At 41.4% G+C, this 17,423-nt stretch overlaps 1 protein-coding gene across 7 annotated transcripts in view; it reads left to right on the plus strand.

Annotated features, from left to right (window-relative positions):
* Nucleotides 1–17,423, plus strand: part of RBFOX1 (RNA binding fox-1 homolog 1) — a 1,254,735-nt gene that overhangs the window by 1,115,235 nt on the left and 122,077 nt on the right. For 6 of the 7 annotated variants that reach the window (XM_004373237.1, XM_004373236.1, XM_004373238.1 and 3 more), the window contains exons 5-6: nt 3,762–3,854; nt 5,635–5,695. In XM_004373237.1, coding sequence (XP_004373294.1) covers nt 3,762–3,854; nt 5,635–5,695 — 154 coding nt within the window. The remainder of the gene's footprint in view (nt 1–3,761; nt 3,855–5,634; nt 5,696–17,423) is intronic. The other variant, XM_012554607.1, reaches the window with a different exon arrangement.

Here is a 17,423-nt window from a genome sequence, read left to right on the forward strand (position 1 = left end):
ACCAAACTCGCTGCTGTCGAGTCGATTCTGATTTATAGTGACCCTATAAGAAAGAGTAGAACTGCCTCATAGGGTTTCCAAGAAGTGACCAGTGGATTCGAACTGTAGACCTTTTGGTTAGCAGCCAAGCTCTTAACCACTGCGCCACCAGGGCCTTCTTCAAAGGACATTTGCTTCTTAGTGGTTGAGAAACCTGAACCATTGTTATGACCCTGTTTCCATCAGTGGGTGCTGGAGAGGCAGAGAGGAAATAGGTGGTCCTTTAAGAGCTAGGAAGTCACCTCTTGGCCATTCTTTATGGGGACAGTCCCCTGATGCACACAACTAAACACTAAATGAGGATGACTGTGTGGCCCACGGGTGTTTGTGTGTGTGTATGTATGTGTGTATATACACCTATACATACACGTGCAGTATGTATGTATATGCATATATGTATGTTTCCCTCTTTTAGCTGACCCTCTACTTTACCAAACGTGATGTCCTTTTCTAGCAATTGGTCTTGCCTGATGACGTTTCCAAAGTAAGCAAGACGAAGTCTCGCCATTCTCCCTTCCAAGGAGCATTCGGTTGTATTTCTGCTAAGACTGGTTTGTTCATTCTTTCGGCAGTCCACCGTATGTTCAATATTCTTTGCCAACACCACAGTTCAGACACATCAGTTCCTCTTCTGTCTTCCTTTAGCATTGTCCAACATTCACATGCATATGAAGCAGTTGAAAAGACCATAGCTGGGGTCAGATGCACCTTAGTCATCAAAGTGACATCTTTGTTTCTCTTATTTCTTATTAAATGTAAGATGCAGCTATCAGTGCAAGGGAGTTAGGCTTATGGGTAAAGACGAGTAGATTGTTAAGAAACTGCTGCTATGCGATTTTGTCCTTACCTCTACCTCTGAGCTCTAAATACCTGAGTTAGACAGAGATTCACCCCAGGAACTCACCCTGCTCAGTAGGTTGCTCTATAGAAATCAGCAATATAATAATATGCTTATTATAAAACACTGAAACAGTCTTTTGGTGGTGCTTTGTGATATGAGCAAAGCAAAGATGTAACTTTGAGGACTAAGGTATGCCTGATCCAAGCCTTGGTATTTCCATTCGCCTCATATGCATGTGAAAGCTGAACAATGAATAAAGGAAGACGGAAGAAGAACTGATGTGTTTGAATGATGGTATTGGCAAAGAATATTGAATATACCATGGACTGCCAAAAGAACAAATAAATCTGTCTTGGAGGAAGTGTGACCAGGGCATTCCTTGGAGGCACGGATGGCAAGACTTCATCTCACTTACTTTGGACATGTTATCAGGAGGGACCAGTCCCTGGAGAAGGACATCATGCTTGGTAAAGTAGAGGGTTAGCAAAAAAGAGGAAGATCCTCAACGAGAAGGATTGACACAGTGGCAGCAACAGTGGGCTCAAACATAGCAACCATTGTGAGGATGGAGCAGGACCAGGCAGTGTTTGATTCTGTTGTACACAGGGTTGCTATGAGTCAGAATCAACTCACTGGCACTTACTAACAACAGTGATATGAGAGACCATGGAAATACAATCGCTGGGCCACACCAGCAGGTTTGCAAGCAAATAGATTTCTGAGCTCCACGCTCGGATTCTGATTCAGTAAACCTGGGACAGGGCCCAAGAATCTAAGTGTTTGATATGCTACACAGTTCCTTCTCACATGCAACTAAGCTTGGGACCCACTGGCCAAGAATTAGAGCCATCAAATAAAACAAAGCTCCGAAATTCTGTCTTCTGCCCATTGAAGAGCTGTTATTTCAAAACTATTCAGGGAGTAAGTATTTTGAGTACCTAATATGGGGGTCTCTGGATGGTGCAAATGGTTAACATGCTCAGCTGCTAACCAAAAGGTTGTAAGTTCAAGTTCACCCCAAGGTGCCTCAGAAGAAAGGACTGGTGATCTGCTTCTAAGAAATCAGCCATTGAAAACCCTGCGGAGCACAGTTCTGCTCTGACACACACGGGATTGCTATGAGTTAAGATCAACTCCAAGGCACCTGGTTTGATTTTAAAATGGGCGTATGGTGATTTTCAAGATTAAGTCGAACCCTTCCGTAATGGGGTATGTAGCCTAGTATTAATGAAGTGATGCAGGCCTCATTCTAATCACAGATTGTCACTACTGATCTGATTTTATAAAGTAATTCAGTCTAATCCTTCAAAGTAAAGAAACTTAATTGTTCTGTATAGAATCCTGTTAAATGATCACCCATTCTAGTTTGAATACACCCACTGTGTCCTCAGTGGATGGGTCCATTTTCACTACTGTGAAGTTCTCACTTCCCCAGATCGTTGGGTGATATCTCCCAAAACATTATTCATTTTGGAGGTTACAAAAGCAACCTGGTGAGAGATTGGGAATGAACATCAGTGGGTTATGATTGTGGGTTATTTGTAATTACTGTTTGTTTTACTAGTAGAACTAGCATCCTGCCCCAACTAACCTGAATTGAAAGCCAATAATTACCTTTACGTAAGGTTTACCCAACCGGAAGCAGGGGTCCCCAAAATTGCACTATTTCACCTCGTTTACACTGTGAAAACCAGAAGGAGCTGGGCAAATTTACACTGGAATTGTTCCAAAGGTTGGTGTATATTGCTGAACAAGATGTACAAATATTTTTAGGGGTTTTAAAAATAATGTGTCGTATTTTCTGTACTCTTCTTAGGAACAATGTCAGTGAAGAAAAAGATGGATTTTGACAATATGAGGTTTAGTGGGGCTTTTGTGAGGCTGAAATATTAAAAGCAAAATGTTGCAGTGGTGAAGCAAAGAAAGGGTACATCATCTATTAGTAAAAGAGAAAGTGCTTCGAGTGTTATTCTCAGTAACATTCTCCTAACAGAGCCACTTTATTTTTCTACCTGTCAATATGAATACCAACATAATGTCTTAGAACTTTACAATCTGTATACACATTTCCCTTTTTGGTTGATAAGACAGCACCAAAAGTTTACGAATTCAGAGGCATGTATGTTACCGGGGGCCGGGGGATAATTCACACAGAAACGTTACTTGAACTGTTTGCATTATTAATCAATTGGAGTTTATTTCTATTCATTTCATGTGATTCTTTTTTGTTTGTTTATTAGATCAGAGAATTTAAGATGTATTATTGAAAAAAAAGGTCTTTCCTTTTTTTAGGCTTTTGATTTTTGTTTTTGAGAAGTAAAGGCTGTAGAATTGACCAATTTGAATAACCCTAAAATTGCATGAAGAAGAAATGTTCTTAAAACCACACGGCATGTCTCTGTAGGAAATGTTAGAGGATTTTGGCATTCATTTGTGAGTTCTGTGCACACGTTTATTTTCTTTTACTTTATTTTTAATTTGCATGTCGAGAAAGTGGTTCCCTCTCCCCTCCTCCTTGTTATTTCATTTTATTCTCTGTGAAGACACTGTAAATTTATTTTGATCTCATTTTCTTTTTGTTAGATTTATGTTCTTCTGTAGTGACATTTAGAAAGGTATTTTTAGTATCCTTCTTTGAATTCTTTAGGGCTTACAGCTAACTGGTGACAGTAAAACAGAAAAAAAGAAACAAGAAAAACCTTGTTCACATTTATTGCTTACTGATTGCACATCTTAGTACTCTTATAATTTCTCTAATTTGCATGTTACAGAACTGAAGCCAGGACAAGAAGTAGAAATTAAAGCGAGAGAACGTTACAAAGTGGTCGTGGATTGAAATATTAATCTGCATGTTGTTTTCCCTTCTCCCTCCTGCATGCAGGGATTTGGTTTCGTAACTTTCGAAAGTAGTGCCGATGCGGACAGGGCGAGGGAGAAATTACACGGCACGGTGGTTGAGGGCCGTAAAATCGAGGTGCATGTTCAAAATATTTTCCTTTTCATCTTTTTTATAAATGTCTGCTTCACGCTCATTCGCTGTTTCAGATGTGTCACCGGTGTCTTGTATGTGACCCTATTCCCTTCTCATTGTTTATATAGATATACTTAGATATAAAAAGGAGAACTGGCCTTACTTTTTTTTTTTTTTTTTAATTTTACTTTATGTTACTCTTATGACTGCTGAGAGGTGGATGGCAAAAGTGAGACACGAGAAAGGTTCATCGGAAAGTCGTTTTATTTTCTTTCCGTCTTTTGTAACCAATGGGTGCAGTAGGTTCCTGACAATAGAGTCAGCGTTACACACACGAAACCAAATACAGAGGAGTTTTTTTGGTTGGTTTGTTGGGTTTTGGTTTTTATGTTTCGTTTTATTTTTAATTTTTATTTCCACTGCAGGGTTGACGAGGGATCCATAGTGGTTTGCAAATTAAACCAAATTATGAGACAAATAGCTTTTGAAAGAAAAAAGAAAGTTTTTTTTTTTTTAAAAAAATGGGAGGCCTTTGTTATTAAACCTTTCTTTTTTTTTTTTTTTTTTTTAAGAAGCCAGTTTGAATCATTTTATTCTTTTGATAACAAAGTGAAGAACCAAACAGGATTTCCTGTTCGATATCTGGTCCCTCGTCATCAAAAATAAATAAATACCAAAATGCCAATACTCAGAATCAGCTCTACCACAGGATCTCCCTCAACCTTGCCACAGGGTCGTATTTGTTAAAACTTAAAAAAAAAAAAAAAAAAAAAAAACCAGTTAAAAATGCTTTAGTCTTTGGAGTAAGATGTTGCATATTTTGCCTTTCATTTTCCCCCTTCGGCGGTAACGCTTAGGCCCCTCACCAAACTCTCAGTAACCATGGTAACTGTATACAAACCCATGCTGGCGATGGTGGTGAATGGTAAGTGGTGAAAAGTCCATCTGCCGTTTCACGTATTTAGTGCTGATATATCTCTATACATATATATATCTACCACGTGAATTTTTTTGACTTGTCGTATTAAGTTTTCTTGATGCTCTATTTTTTTGGATATTGGTACGCCTGTAATTGAGTGTACGTTCTAAGCTAGCCTGAGAGGCACTGAGTGGACGAGATTTGACCGGTGCACATCTTACTCAGATTGTTAACTCCATATTGTGTTAAACAATGCACCCTCTCTTCTATCCTTTCGTTAGCTGTGACTTTAAAGCTTGAATGATTTGTTAATTCTTGCGATGTCAAAGGCTCCTGTTCCAAGCGTTGAATGCTAGATGTTGCTTCCCCGATGGTTCCTCCCTTCTAAAGTGTTGCACACGGCTAAAACTTGTTTGTCCCTTTTTCTGACTTTTACGTCCCCCCTGTACCTTGTCTCCTCCCTCCTCTGCTCCACTGCATGCTCCTTCATATGAACTTTATTTTCTGTAAAAAAAAAAAAAAAAATATTTATTGTTTCTGTGTTCCCATGGAGTACATGCATGCTTTTTAAATCTTCAACTATGCAGTATCTTTTAATTTGCTTTTCCTGTCTCTTTATTAAACGTTTAAATGATATGACATTGCTTTATTGAAATGATTTGTAAGTTTAAATGGTTATGAAGTAAATGTAATTATAAAAATGTATGATTTTTGTTATGCACCTTCTGCCTTTTATAAATTAAAATGCATTTTTAGTTTTTTGTTTTTTTTTTAAGTAAGTAATCACAGTCATAATGCATGCAACTAATTGTATTGTGGGCTGGCCCTGGGATGTGTGCTCATTTGAGTTTTCTATGTACGTAGGTAAACAATGCCACAGCACGTGTAATGACAAATAAAAAGACCGTCAACCCTTACACAAATGGTAAGTAGACACTGGCCTTGTAGAGGAGGCCTCTCCAACTCTGAACCTGTTTTGTGATTTAGTAGAGAATCTGTTTCAATGAGCTTCCCCATGGCCACTAGCTCCTTCCTGCTGATCTGCTACAGTGAACCGCCTAAATACGTAAACTGATCTTTTACGACAAAGGCAAATGTAGTTTTCAGGTTAAGTTTGCGTGCCCTTCTTCCCATCTCTGCAGAATAACTCCTATTTGGGGTTGGGATACAGAAATTCTTTGGGAAGTAGGTAAGTTATTTAATTTGTTGTCGCTATGGTAAGTTGAAAAGGAACCCTAGTGGCACAATGGTTAAGCGCTCGCTGCTAATTAAAAGGTTGGCGGTATGAACATACCAGCGGCTCTGCAGGAGGAAAGACCCATGTAGATAACAGCCTGAGAAACCCTGTGGGGCAGTTCTACTCTGTCCTGCAGGGTTGCTGTGAGTTAGAATTGACTCAGAAGACACAACAACAATAGTGGTAAGTTGAGCAAGGCGGGGGTGGGGGCAATATACAAGTTTTTGTTTGTCTCTTTCTTCCCCACTTCCTCTGCCTTGATCACTAACCCTGCCTGGAGGTGGGACCACAGAATTTGGTTCTGGCTTTGCCTCTGCTCAGAAGCCGTTAGAATTTTGAAATGGCTTGGAGGGTGCCTCCTGATCCAGTTCTTCGGGAAGAGCAGAACGTGGGAGTGAGTTATTTGCTGCTCTCTCGGTCACACAGGAAAGGAGCTCTGGTGGCACAGTGGTTAAAGTGCTCGGCTGCCAACCAAAAGGTCTGCAGTTCGAACTTACCAGCCACTCCATGGGATAAAAATGTGGCAGTCTGCTTCTGTATATATTTACAGCCTTGGAAACCCTACGGGGGCAGTTCTTCTGCATTCTACAGGGTCACTATGAGTTGGAATTGACTTGATGACAATGGGTTGGTTGGTTGGATGAGTAACAAAATGCCATTTTGGGCCACATGAATGTGTTGCTGTGTATTGCATACACCTTCAGGACAATGCGTTCCTGCCCTTACCACCCAAGACGAGGTGGCAGAACTTCTCCTAAAAACATATACGTGGAGAGTCATTAAAAACGTTCAAACATTTTTAATGACCCTCTTTTTAAGATATAGACAAAAAAATCTTCTGAGATGTTTCTCACCTACTGAATTACTTCATTGTATTAAAAAATTAGAAAAAACGTAATTAATTAAGTAAAAAGTATGTAGTAATACATTATTATATAAAGTATAAATTAAAATTATATTTATAAAATTAAAATATAAATTATGCACTTTATTATATATTAATTAAATTAAAGTATAAATATTCTGCTCAGTGGAATATTACATCCATTAAAGTGAGCAAGATGATGAAGACTATGAGGGACCTCATAATGAATGAAAAATTTTAAAATCAAAAAATTATATGTATATGCATAGTATGATTTCAGTCAACAGTAGTAGGAATTACACCAAAATGCTAATGGTTGAATTGAGATGTGAGACTGGAAGAGATGTTTTTCTTTGTTTTTGAAAATAATATCATTCTACTACTGTCATGAGATTAAAATATATGGAATTTTCCATTTTCGAAGTTGTAGTTACACTGGAGATATAGAAGTACAGTCTCACTGAAAAAAAGAATAAAGACAGAAAGAAAGAGATAGTAACGATATGGTTGAAATATATTCTGGATAACACCTCTCCCCCAACCTTGTTCTCTGCCTGCTTTGTCAGAGGAAGTCACTGTTATAGATTGTTGTATATACTTTTATTTTGCATTTTATATTTATTTTACATTGTATGTGTAGTACAATGCATAGTATAGTATTCAAAGCATTGGGCATAGGCTTTTTTTCTTTTTTTATTGTAGTTCAGGTGAAGGCTTACAGAACAAACAGTTTCTCATGAAACAGTAGTACACATATTGTTTTATGACATTGGTTAACAGCCCCACAACATGTCAACCCTCTAACTTCTCAACCTTTTTTTTTTGGTGAAAATACACATAGCCAAAGATACACCATTTCAAAAATTTCTACATGCACAGTTCAGTGACATTGACTACGCTCTTCCATTGTGCTGCTATTCTCACTTATGATGAAGGCTTACAGAACAAAATAGTTTCTCATTTAACAGTTACTACACATGTTGCCCTATGACAATGGTTAACAATCTCACAACACATCAACAATATCCTTACTCAACCTTGGGTTCCCTATCCCCAGCTTCCTTGTCCCCTTCTGCCTTCTGGCCCCTGTCACTGGACTACTGTACCTCATTAGTCCCATTTGGTTTTAGGGGGCTGTCCACTCGCAGGCTGAACGGTGAATCTCAGAGATAACGTCACCACTGAGCTAAAAGGGTGTCTGGGGGCCATACTCTTGGGGTTTCTCCAGTCTCCTTTAGGCCAGTAAATCTGGTCTTTTTTTTTTTTTTTTTGTGAGTTAGAATTATGTTCTACATCCTTCTCCAGCTCTGTCCAGAACCCTCTGTTGTGATCCTCGTCAGAGCAGTTAGTGGTGGTAGCCGGGCACCATCTAGCTGTACTGGACTCAGTCCGGTGGAGGCCTTGGGGCACAGGATTTTTTATAAAAGTGCTATCATTGTATACATGCCTTTGATTTCTTGACTTCTGTAAATCAGTGTAGAGATCTTTCCATGTTAATGCTTACTGATCAAGTGCATTATTTTAGTGGTTACATGAAAATTCCATAAAATGGATATATGGGTTTATTCAGACCTTTGCTACTGATTGATATTTAAATTATGTGCTTGTTTGTTTTGTTTTGTTTTGTTACAAACAATGCTATTAGCATTTTTGTTTTGTTTTGTTTTGCGTTTTTCTTTTGCTAGTGGCTACCAATTGGAAAATGTCATTTTGTTTTTAAAAGGGTCACTGTTAAACAGAGATATGCCCCCAAAATACTAGGGCTCTAAGTTGAAAGACCAGAAGAATTATTTATTCTACTGACCCTTTCCCCAGCCCCACAACCTAAAACATACCCTTAAATGACATAGACAATGTTGACACCTGACTCTGAATGCCCATTGCCGAGATGAAGCAAACCTCTAGTTTACGTGTCATGAAGCCTCCCAACTTTGGTAAAAATAATAACTCTGCAACTTGCCAGAGTGTATATGTGAAGACATCACCCTGACTACTGGGCATTTTCTTTGAAAGTAAAGTAGCAGCAATACATGCGTGTGTGTGTGTGTGTGCGTGTGTGCGCGCGCGTGCGTGTGTGTGCGCGCGCGTGTGTCAATACTGCTCTTCACCTGTCATCTTTGAGCACTGAGATATTTCCAGGAATATGGTTTCTTTTTGCGTGTGCGTGTGCACGTGTGTGCTTGCATGCAGTTGTTTAAGTGCATATGCGTGGTATCTGGGTGAGGAAATTAAGCAAGGGAAGCCAAATATTATTCCTTAAGGTATGTGCGTGCGTGTTTATTGTAAAGAAAGAGTTATTGATCAATGTCATGTCAAGGGACTGCAAACTAGACCTGCGGGATTTTTTGGCACAATACAAAACCCATCAACTTTTTCCTTCGACTGCAGTACAATATAATTAAGTAAAAAGACACAGGGCCCTCTCAGGTCCTTACCAAGAGTGGTTATATTCATCATCTCAGGGGATATCTAGCTTAATTGGCATAACACAGTTTATAAAGAAAATGTTCTGCATCTTTGGTGAGTAGCGTCTGGGGTCTTAAAAGCCTGTGAGCGGCCATCTAAGATACTCCACCCGTCCCGCCCCATCTGGAGCAAGGGAGAATGAAGAAAACCAAAGACACAAGGGAAAGATTAGTCCAAAGGGCTAATGGACCACAACTACCGTGGCCTCCACCAGCCTGAGTTCAGCACAACTAGATGGTGCCGGGCGAGCACCATCGACTGCTCTGACAGGGATCACAATAGAGGGCCCTGAACAGAGCTGGAGAAAAATGTAGAACAAATTCCAATTCACACACACACACACAAAAAAAGACCAAATTTACTGGTCTGACAGAGACTGGAGAAACCCCAAGAATATGGCCTCTGGACACCCGATTAGCTCAGTCCTGAAGTCACTCCTGAGGTTCACCCTTCAGCCAAAGATTAAACAGGCCCATAAAACAAACAATAATAAACATAGCTCAACCATGAATACAAGACTAAATGGGCACACAAGCCCAGGGGCAAGGACTAGAAGGCAGGAGGGGACAGGAAAGCTGGTAATGAGGAACCCAAGGTCGAGAAGGGACAGTGTTGACATGCCATGGGGTTGGCAACCGATGTCACAAAATGATACGTGTATTAGTTGTTTAATGAGACACTAATTTGTTCTTCAAACTTTCATCTAACACACACAAAAAGACAGATTCACCAAAAAGAAAAAAAAAGAGTAGTTATATTAAGAGGGTAAGTCAGACCAGTAAAGTCCTATTGAAATGAAAAATGTAAGCGGTGAGTGAGATTGACTCATGAACTACCTAATTCTTTCTTACAAACCATGGAATTCACGCTTCATCAAAATTATAAATTACTTGAGTCATCCAATTTTGAGGTCATCTTCAAATGGTAAACTCTGACTGTCAATGGCAGCATCACATACCTGCATTCCTTCAATCAAATCTCCGATAAAATTTTTAGCAGTTTCAGAGGTTACAGTGATGAGTAAGACTGGGCTCTAAATGCAGTGGGATACCTGTCTAGGAGGCTCTGCTATAGATGACCGTGGTTTATAACATCATGAAGGAATCCCAGGATGCTTGTACTTGGTTATAAGAGAAGATTGCAGGGTGAGATATGCGGATCTGGAAACTCTACCCATCAGGAAGCTTCAACCCAAACCAACCCATTGCCTTCAAATCTGTTCCAACTTGTGGGGACTCCATGTGTTACAGAGTAGAGCTGAGCTCCAGAGGGTTTTCTTGGCTGTAATCTTCACAGAAGCAGATTGCCAGGCCTTTCTTCCGTGGTGCCACTGGGTTGGTTTGAACTGCCAACCTTTCAGTTAGCAGCTGAGCGCAAACCATTTGTGCCACCCAGGGACCTATCGGAAATCTACTCAAAGAGAGAATTGGGCTATTTATCCACTGCTGATTTTTTACCAAGTGCATCTATTCTCACAGAAGCATTGGAGTTTACTGGGCTCATTAGATGGCAAATGTTTGCTTTGCAAAATGAGCCGAGAGTCAGCTCTTCAGAGATTTCTTGGGTGTTGGGGAAGCATGGGTGTTTCGGTCTGGGTCTTCTACTTTCTTAGAGATCTTAGGAAGGATAGACGCTGAAGGAAAAATTCTAAGACTGCCGAGGGGAGTAGACCTTGGTTTTAATACCAGCTCTGCTGTTCACGGGCTGTTTAACTGCAGTCAAGTTGCTTAAACTCTCTACACGATAGTGTTCTCAAGTGCAGGAAAAAACTGTTGCTGTCAAGTCAGCTTCGACTCGTGGCAACCCCACGTGGGTCAGAGTAGAACTGTGCTCCATGGCGTTTTCAGTAGCTGATTTTTTGGAAGTAGATCGCCAGGCCTTTCTTTTGAGGCATCTCTGGATGGACTCAAACCTCCAACCTTTGGGTTAGCACCCAAACGTGTTAAGTGTTTGCACCACCCAGGGACACCTCTCAGATGGGAACTGTAGATCTAGTAAAACCTCCTCCATGGGATATTTGTGACAGTTCTGGGAAATAAGACACTCAACACAAAGCCAACGGAAAAATTACTGTGTTAACGTTGTTGCTGTTGTTGGGTGCCGTCAAGTCAATTTCAACTCATGATGACCCCCGTGACAGAGGAGAACTGCCGTAATCTTTACAGAAGAAGATCACCAAGTCTATCTCCCACAGAGCCCCTGGGTGGGTTCAAACCACCAACCTTTCAGGTAGCAGTCGATCGAGCTCTTAATCATTGCATTACCGGGGCTCCTTACTAGTACTGCAATATTATTTAAGTGGGAGTACCTGGATGGTGCAAATGGTTAATGTTCTTGGCTGCTAACCGAAAAGTTAGAGTTTTGAGTCCACCCAGACGTTCCTTGGAAGAAAGGCCTGGCAATCTACTTCCAAAAAATCAGCTATTGAGAACCCCGTGGAGCACAGTTTGAATGCTGACACACATGGGGTCACCATGGGTCGGGATTGCTGTGACAGCAACTGGTAACTAGTAGCTAGTTAATTACACCTTGATCTCAAAATTAAGTAGTCACACTGTTCCTTTTTACGCTGTAGATGGTAAATTGAATTTCCTGCTGCACGTACTAGTTTAAAGTTCAAATATTTAAATTCTGAGAGAGGCCAGACAGATAAAATAAAGGAGCAAGTAGAGAAGGTCTGAGAAACTCACAGCCTTCTCGGACTATCTTTCATTTTTATACTGGATAAGGCGAAATATTTCTTTACTGGGAGAAAAACAGCACAAGGGTAACAGTAAAAGGCTGCCGATATTGGGCTCCATGGAAGGCACCCAACAGGGAGCAGTGGTGACTGTGTCTAACTGCAGAGCACTCTTACACGGGACCAGCCCGTGGTCACCTTCAGTAACTTGGTGCCTGGGGAAGCCTTATTCTAAAGTTGCCAGTTCTACCAATGTTTTAAGAGAACCAGAAATCCTAGAATTTAAATGAATTCAAAATGCGGGCAACTGATGCATGCTGTTAAAAAAAAATTACCGAATGAATCAAAGGAAACATGTCCGTGGACAAGGGACAGCGTCTGTTTAGTTTGGGCGATGCTTCCTGCACCATTTCAGTTACCAGTCCTTAATACCGTACATGTTTCTAGAAGCCAGCTGTATGTGGATTTTGAGACCCCTGTAGCGTCTCAGTGGTTAAAGCAATTGACAGCTAACCGAAAGGTCGGTGGTTCGAAACCACCAGCAGCTCCGCTGGAGAAAGACGTGGCAATCTGCTTCCGCAGAGACTGACAGCCTTGGAAACCCTATGGGGTAGCTATGAGTTGGCATCGACTTGACAGCAGTGGGGTTTTTGGGTAGTGTCTTGAAGGGTACTTTCTAAAATGTGTTTCTTTGATCTCCAACCCCACAAAACCGAAAGAAGGCAAGTGGTGATTTTTTGCGTGCGCATTCAGACCTGTCCTTTCAGCACCCCGTACTGCTGCGGTGGTTAACACTGAGGATCTCAGCCAGAGTTTTTCTGATGTTGGCCTTGCTGGTGATCTTTGAGCGGCTAAATTTAGGGAGGAGAGTGCTGCGCTGGATGCAGGCACAGAGGTCTCGCCAAGCCACTCCCATGTCTGATGTAGAGCAAGACCAACTCCATTGCCTTGTAGTACGGGGGCCTGGGAGGCCGGGAACAGGGGTGCTTTCTCAGCCTTTCGCCTTTTGTTATAAGCCTCATTGTTCGGTTTAATGTCCTTGATCAAAATCTCTGAATTCCTAAGGCCTGGGGACATAGGCAAACGGCCTGGGAAATTAAAACTGGGATCGTTTTGTCGGTCTTTCTGATGATATGGAATCATGTTTCCAGCTGGGTGGTCCCAGGGGTCTCTTCCGGGTACTCGAAGGAGTTGTGGGGACTAGGGGGACGTTTGCGTGTGATTTGCATGCATTTGCATAAGGCTGCTTGAGCTCTGTAAGTCTGAGCAGGGGTGACTTTCAAGGGCCGGATTCTTATGGCCTTCTCTTGGAGACAGTCCCCCTGAGCGGGAGGAGGGAGTCCTTCTTCGTTAGATTTGTATCAGGAAAGAGGTCTCTCGAGGTTGGAAGCAGACAGAGTTCTACACGAAGGGAAATGAGCCCATTAGAAAAAGCTCTATGTTCCTTCACTTCCTTTAGACTGAAAACCAAGTAAATGTTCATGGATCACCTGCTATTTGCCCAGCCCAGTTTTGTTGCTGTTGTTGGTACCTGCCATGGAGTTGGCCCCCAGCTCATGATGACCCCTTGCACAATGAGATTGGATCGTTGTGATCCGCAGGGTTTTCCCTGGCTGATTTTCAGAAGTAGATCACCAGGCCTTTCTTTCTAGCCCATCTTAGTCTGGAGCTTTGCTGAAACCTGTTCAGCATCATAGTAACACGCAAGCCTCCAATGACAGATGGGTGGTGGCTGTGCATGAGGTGCGTTGGCTGGGAATGGAACCTGGGTCTCCCGGATGGAAGGCGAGAATTCTACCACTGCCCCCAACGTAGTTTTAGGTGCTAGGAATTCATGGCAGACAACAGTCCTTCTCGTTTGACCATTTACTTTAATGAGAAAGTTTGGTTATAAAAAACAGCAACAAGCTAAGAAAGAAAGAAGATAATCCCAGGCCGTGCTAATAGCTGTATGGAACTGGGACATGAATCTGAGAGGAACTTGAGAGGCAGGGGAAAATGACATCAAGGAGCTTGCTCTGGGGAGACGTTAGAGACTTGAATAACATCAAGCGACCTTTGTGAAGAGCTGGGGAGAGTTCTCTAAGCAGAGGCAGCAGTAGGCACGAAAAGCCCTGGATCTAGAATGGGCTTGGTGGTTTTGTAAAAAGGCCAGTGTCATTGTAGCTTGGAGAGAAGGGGCAGACCGATAGAAAAGGAGAACAGGAGGTGGGCAGTGGTTAGATCATGTGGGCTTTGTAGGCCAAGCTAAGGGATTTGTGTTTATTCTAAGTTCAGCAGGAAGCTATTGAAAAGAAAATTCTGAGTAGCAGAATGACATATCTGAGTTACTTTTCAAAAATTGCTTCAGCCATTTTGTGTAGAATGGGTAGAGGTGGGAAGGAGGAAGAAGGAGTGAGCAGAGGTGGTGAGGGTCCTTGCTGGAGGACTCATCCACCTAAGAGATGGTAGTGTCTTGGCCAGGCATGGTGGAAACAGAGAGGGAAGGGCACAGAGAGAGTGGTAACATCTTTCAAAGTTTAGCCGATAGTACTTTCTAATGGAGTACACGTGGGTAAGAGGGCAAGCGAAGAATCAAGGAATTATTGATCAAGAATTTTGCACTGAGCATCTCAGAATTTTGCATCCAGCCAAATGGTTGGGGATACCATTTGCTGAAGGATGGAAGACTTGGTGAGGGATAGGTTTTGGGTATGGAGGGAGATTCGAGGTTGGGTTTTCATGCCTGTCTCATGGTTCAGAAAGGCCTTTTGTTTTCCCTACAGTGGGAGAGAGGCAGCCTTTCTTGGGAGAAAGGACCAGTGATGGGAAGAAGGGTGATAACCTACACTGGTGTTCCCATGACAATCTAAAGAGTCTCATTTCATTTTGCTGCTCACAAAGTCCCCGTTGATTTCTTATAGAGAAGACATTATCAATTACCTCTCTCAATGAATATGTGCTGACATGAAATGGCACGGATCTCCCTAATGAGACAGAGTATCATTTAATTTCTATTATTTTTATATTAAATGAAGCTTTTCAATGGATGTTGTTGTTGTGAGGTGCCATCAGGTTGATTTTTAACTCACAGTGACCCCATGTGACAGGTGGAACTGCCCTATTGGGTTTCTTAGGCCGTGATCTTTACAGGAGCAGATCGCCAGGTCTTTCTCCCTCAGAGCCACTGGGTGGGTCTGAACCCCAGGGCATGTAACCGTTGTACCACCAGGGCTCCTTTCTGTGGGTAGACTTGGTAAATAGATAGCTGGATAGATAGATAGATTTCTTGGCCCAAGGAAATGATGAAGACGTGTGAGGAAAGTATTATGTTCTAGGTAGCCTTTCAAATCTTTCAGAAATCTGTTTCTTTGAGGAAGTGAAAGGCCACTGGCATTACTTACTATCTTTGAGAGCGCCATCAAAATTAATCAATAGGTCCATATTCAGTGAATGGCGTGGCCCAGTTTATATGTAAAAGGAGTTATTTAAGGGAGCTAATTGACTCAATCGTCATGAGTTTCGATAGGTTGTATAGGGACCCCTGGTAGCGCAGTGGTTAAACACTCAGCTGCTAACCGAAAGGTTGGTGGTTTGAACCCATCCAACAGCTCCGAAGGAGAAAGACCTGGTGATCTTCTGTAAATATCACAGCTCGGAAACGTTATAGGGCAGTTCTACTTTGCACGTGGGGTCACTATGAGTCGAAAATGGACTTGCCAGCACCAAACAACAACAACGATAAAGAGGTATACAAGATACAAAACCTGACTTGAATAGTGTAAGGAAGACTCCACTCTCCACCACCAATAAAAGGTTGGGACGTAAGCAGGGTGTAAGATGGGGAATAGGGGAGAAAGAAGAGGAGTAATGACTTAATACCTTAGTTATTCATTTCATGCAACTCCATACAGATTTCTGTCGTAAACTAGTTTTCTGTGAGAAGGACTAGAAAGACAGAGGTGATTAAGTATGTCCAGATGACCCTGCAGCTTTATTTTCAACTGGTTGCTGTTTTCTCTTAGACCACAAACGGTTGAAATGTGTACATTAGTTACCATGTCTCTAGGAGCTGGGTGTTTACTTTTTCAGGAAGCAATAAATTTTCAGTAGGTCAAATTGAAGTCATTTTCTACATTCATAAAACACATATTTTGAAATAGCCAGGGTAATTTTTATTTTAATATCAGTATAAAAATTCAGGTAAGACAAGATATGGTAAATATAAGAAAGGCATTTGTAGGTATCAAATTTCAGGAGCCACTGGGGCAATAAGTTAAAAAAAGAAAAAGAAAAAAAAAAAAAACCTGTTGACTGGATTCCAACTCATAGTGACCCTATAGGACAGAGTAGAACTGCCCACAGGGTTTCAAGTCTCTAATCCTTGGAAGCAGACTGCCACGTCTTTTTCCCGCAGAGCAGCTGGTGTAGTTGAACTGCCAACCTTTCGGTTAGCAGCCAAGCACTGTAGCCACTATTCCACCAGGGCTCCTTACTGGGGCAATAGGTCTCAGAATATAATGTGCTTAAGTTTAGGTATAAGGTATAGCCTGGAAGTTTCCCATTAACAAGCCCCTCAAATGATCAGTGGATAGCACTTTGAAAAATCTTATTCTAAGGTCATCCTTGGGGCTTAAACAAGTCAGCTTCTTCAAGTTGGAACTGAAAGTTCTTAGAAACAAAACATTCTTAGAAAGTTCTTAGAAAGTTCTAGAACATTCTTGGAAATTTCTAGAAAGTTCTTAATTCAGTCCAGGGGCCAGTTTATTGAGATATTGAGCCTCTGCCTTCCTTAACGGATCAATAGATTGTAGTCACCTCTCAGCTGTTCTTACAGACATGTCCCTTAAATCAGACAGGATATCACACCTCTCCTTTCTGAGAAGAGCTGAGTTCTTGTCAGAAATACCCTCCCTCACCTTCAGGCTTTCACCATTGTCTCCTCTCAGGAGCAGTTAGTAAAGGCTCTCCGGTGCTTAACCTTCTACCCAGATAACAAGGTTTTCCACACCTGCCCTCCTGTGTCTTTCAGGATTCTATAATGGATGTTTTCATAAAGACCTACCAACGGGAGCAGGCAATGATCGCAAAACCCCAGAATGTCTTTTTTCAGAGGTTGTCCCCTAAATAACGTCTGATGAATTTGTTATGTGGGTGGGCTCCCACTTTGCAAATATTCTTGCATGTTCTCTTCTTGAGCATTAATTTCTAAAGGGCCAAGATTTGTCTTACAGAAAACTTTCCACTTAGAAGGGCTAGAAAGTGAGAGTGTCTCGGTAATCTTACTTACGTACAGGTTATTTGAAAGTTACCTTAGCTATCATGCATTGATTAAGAATTTTTCCACTCCAGAATGCACTGAAATGTGTTCCACACTAAACCTCCAGGGGATAAAATGTTATTTCCTTTGGGATTCAGAAAGTACT

Source organism: Trichechus manatus, unplaced genomic scaffold (genome assembly GCF_000243295.1).
Source record: "Trichechus manatus latirostris isolate Lorelei unplaced genomic scaffold, TriManLat1.0 scaffold00024, whole genome shotgun sequence".
NCBI classification, from domain to species: domain Eukaryota; kingdom Metazoa; phylum Chordata; class Mammalia; order Sirenia; family Trichechidae; genus Trichechus; species Trichechus manatus.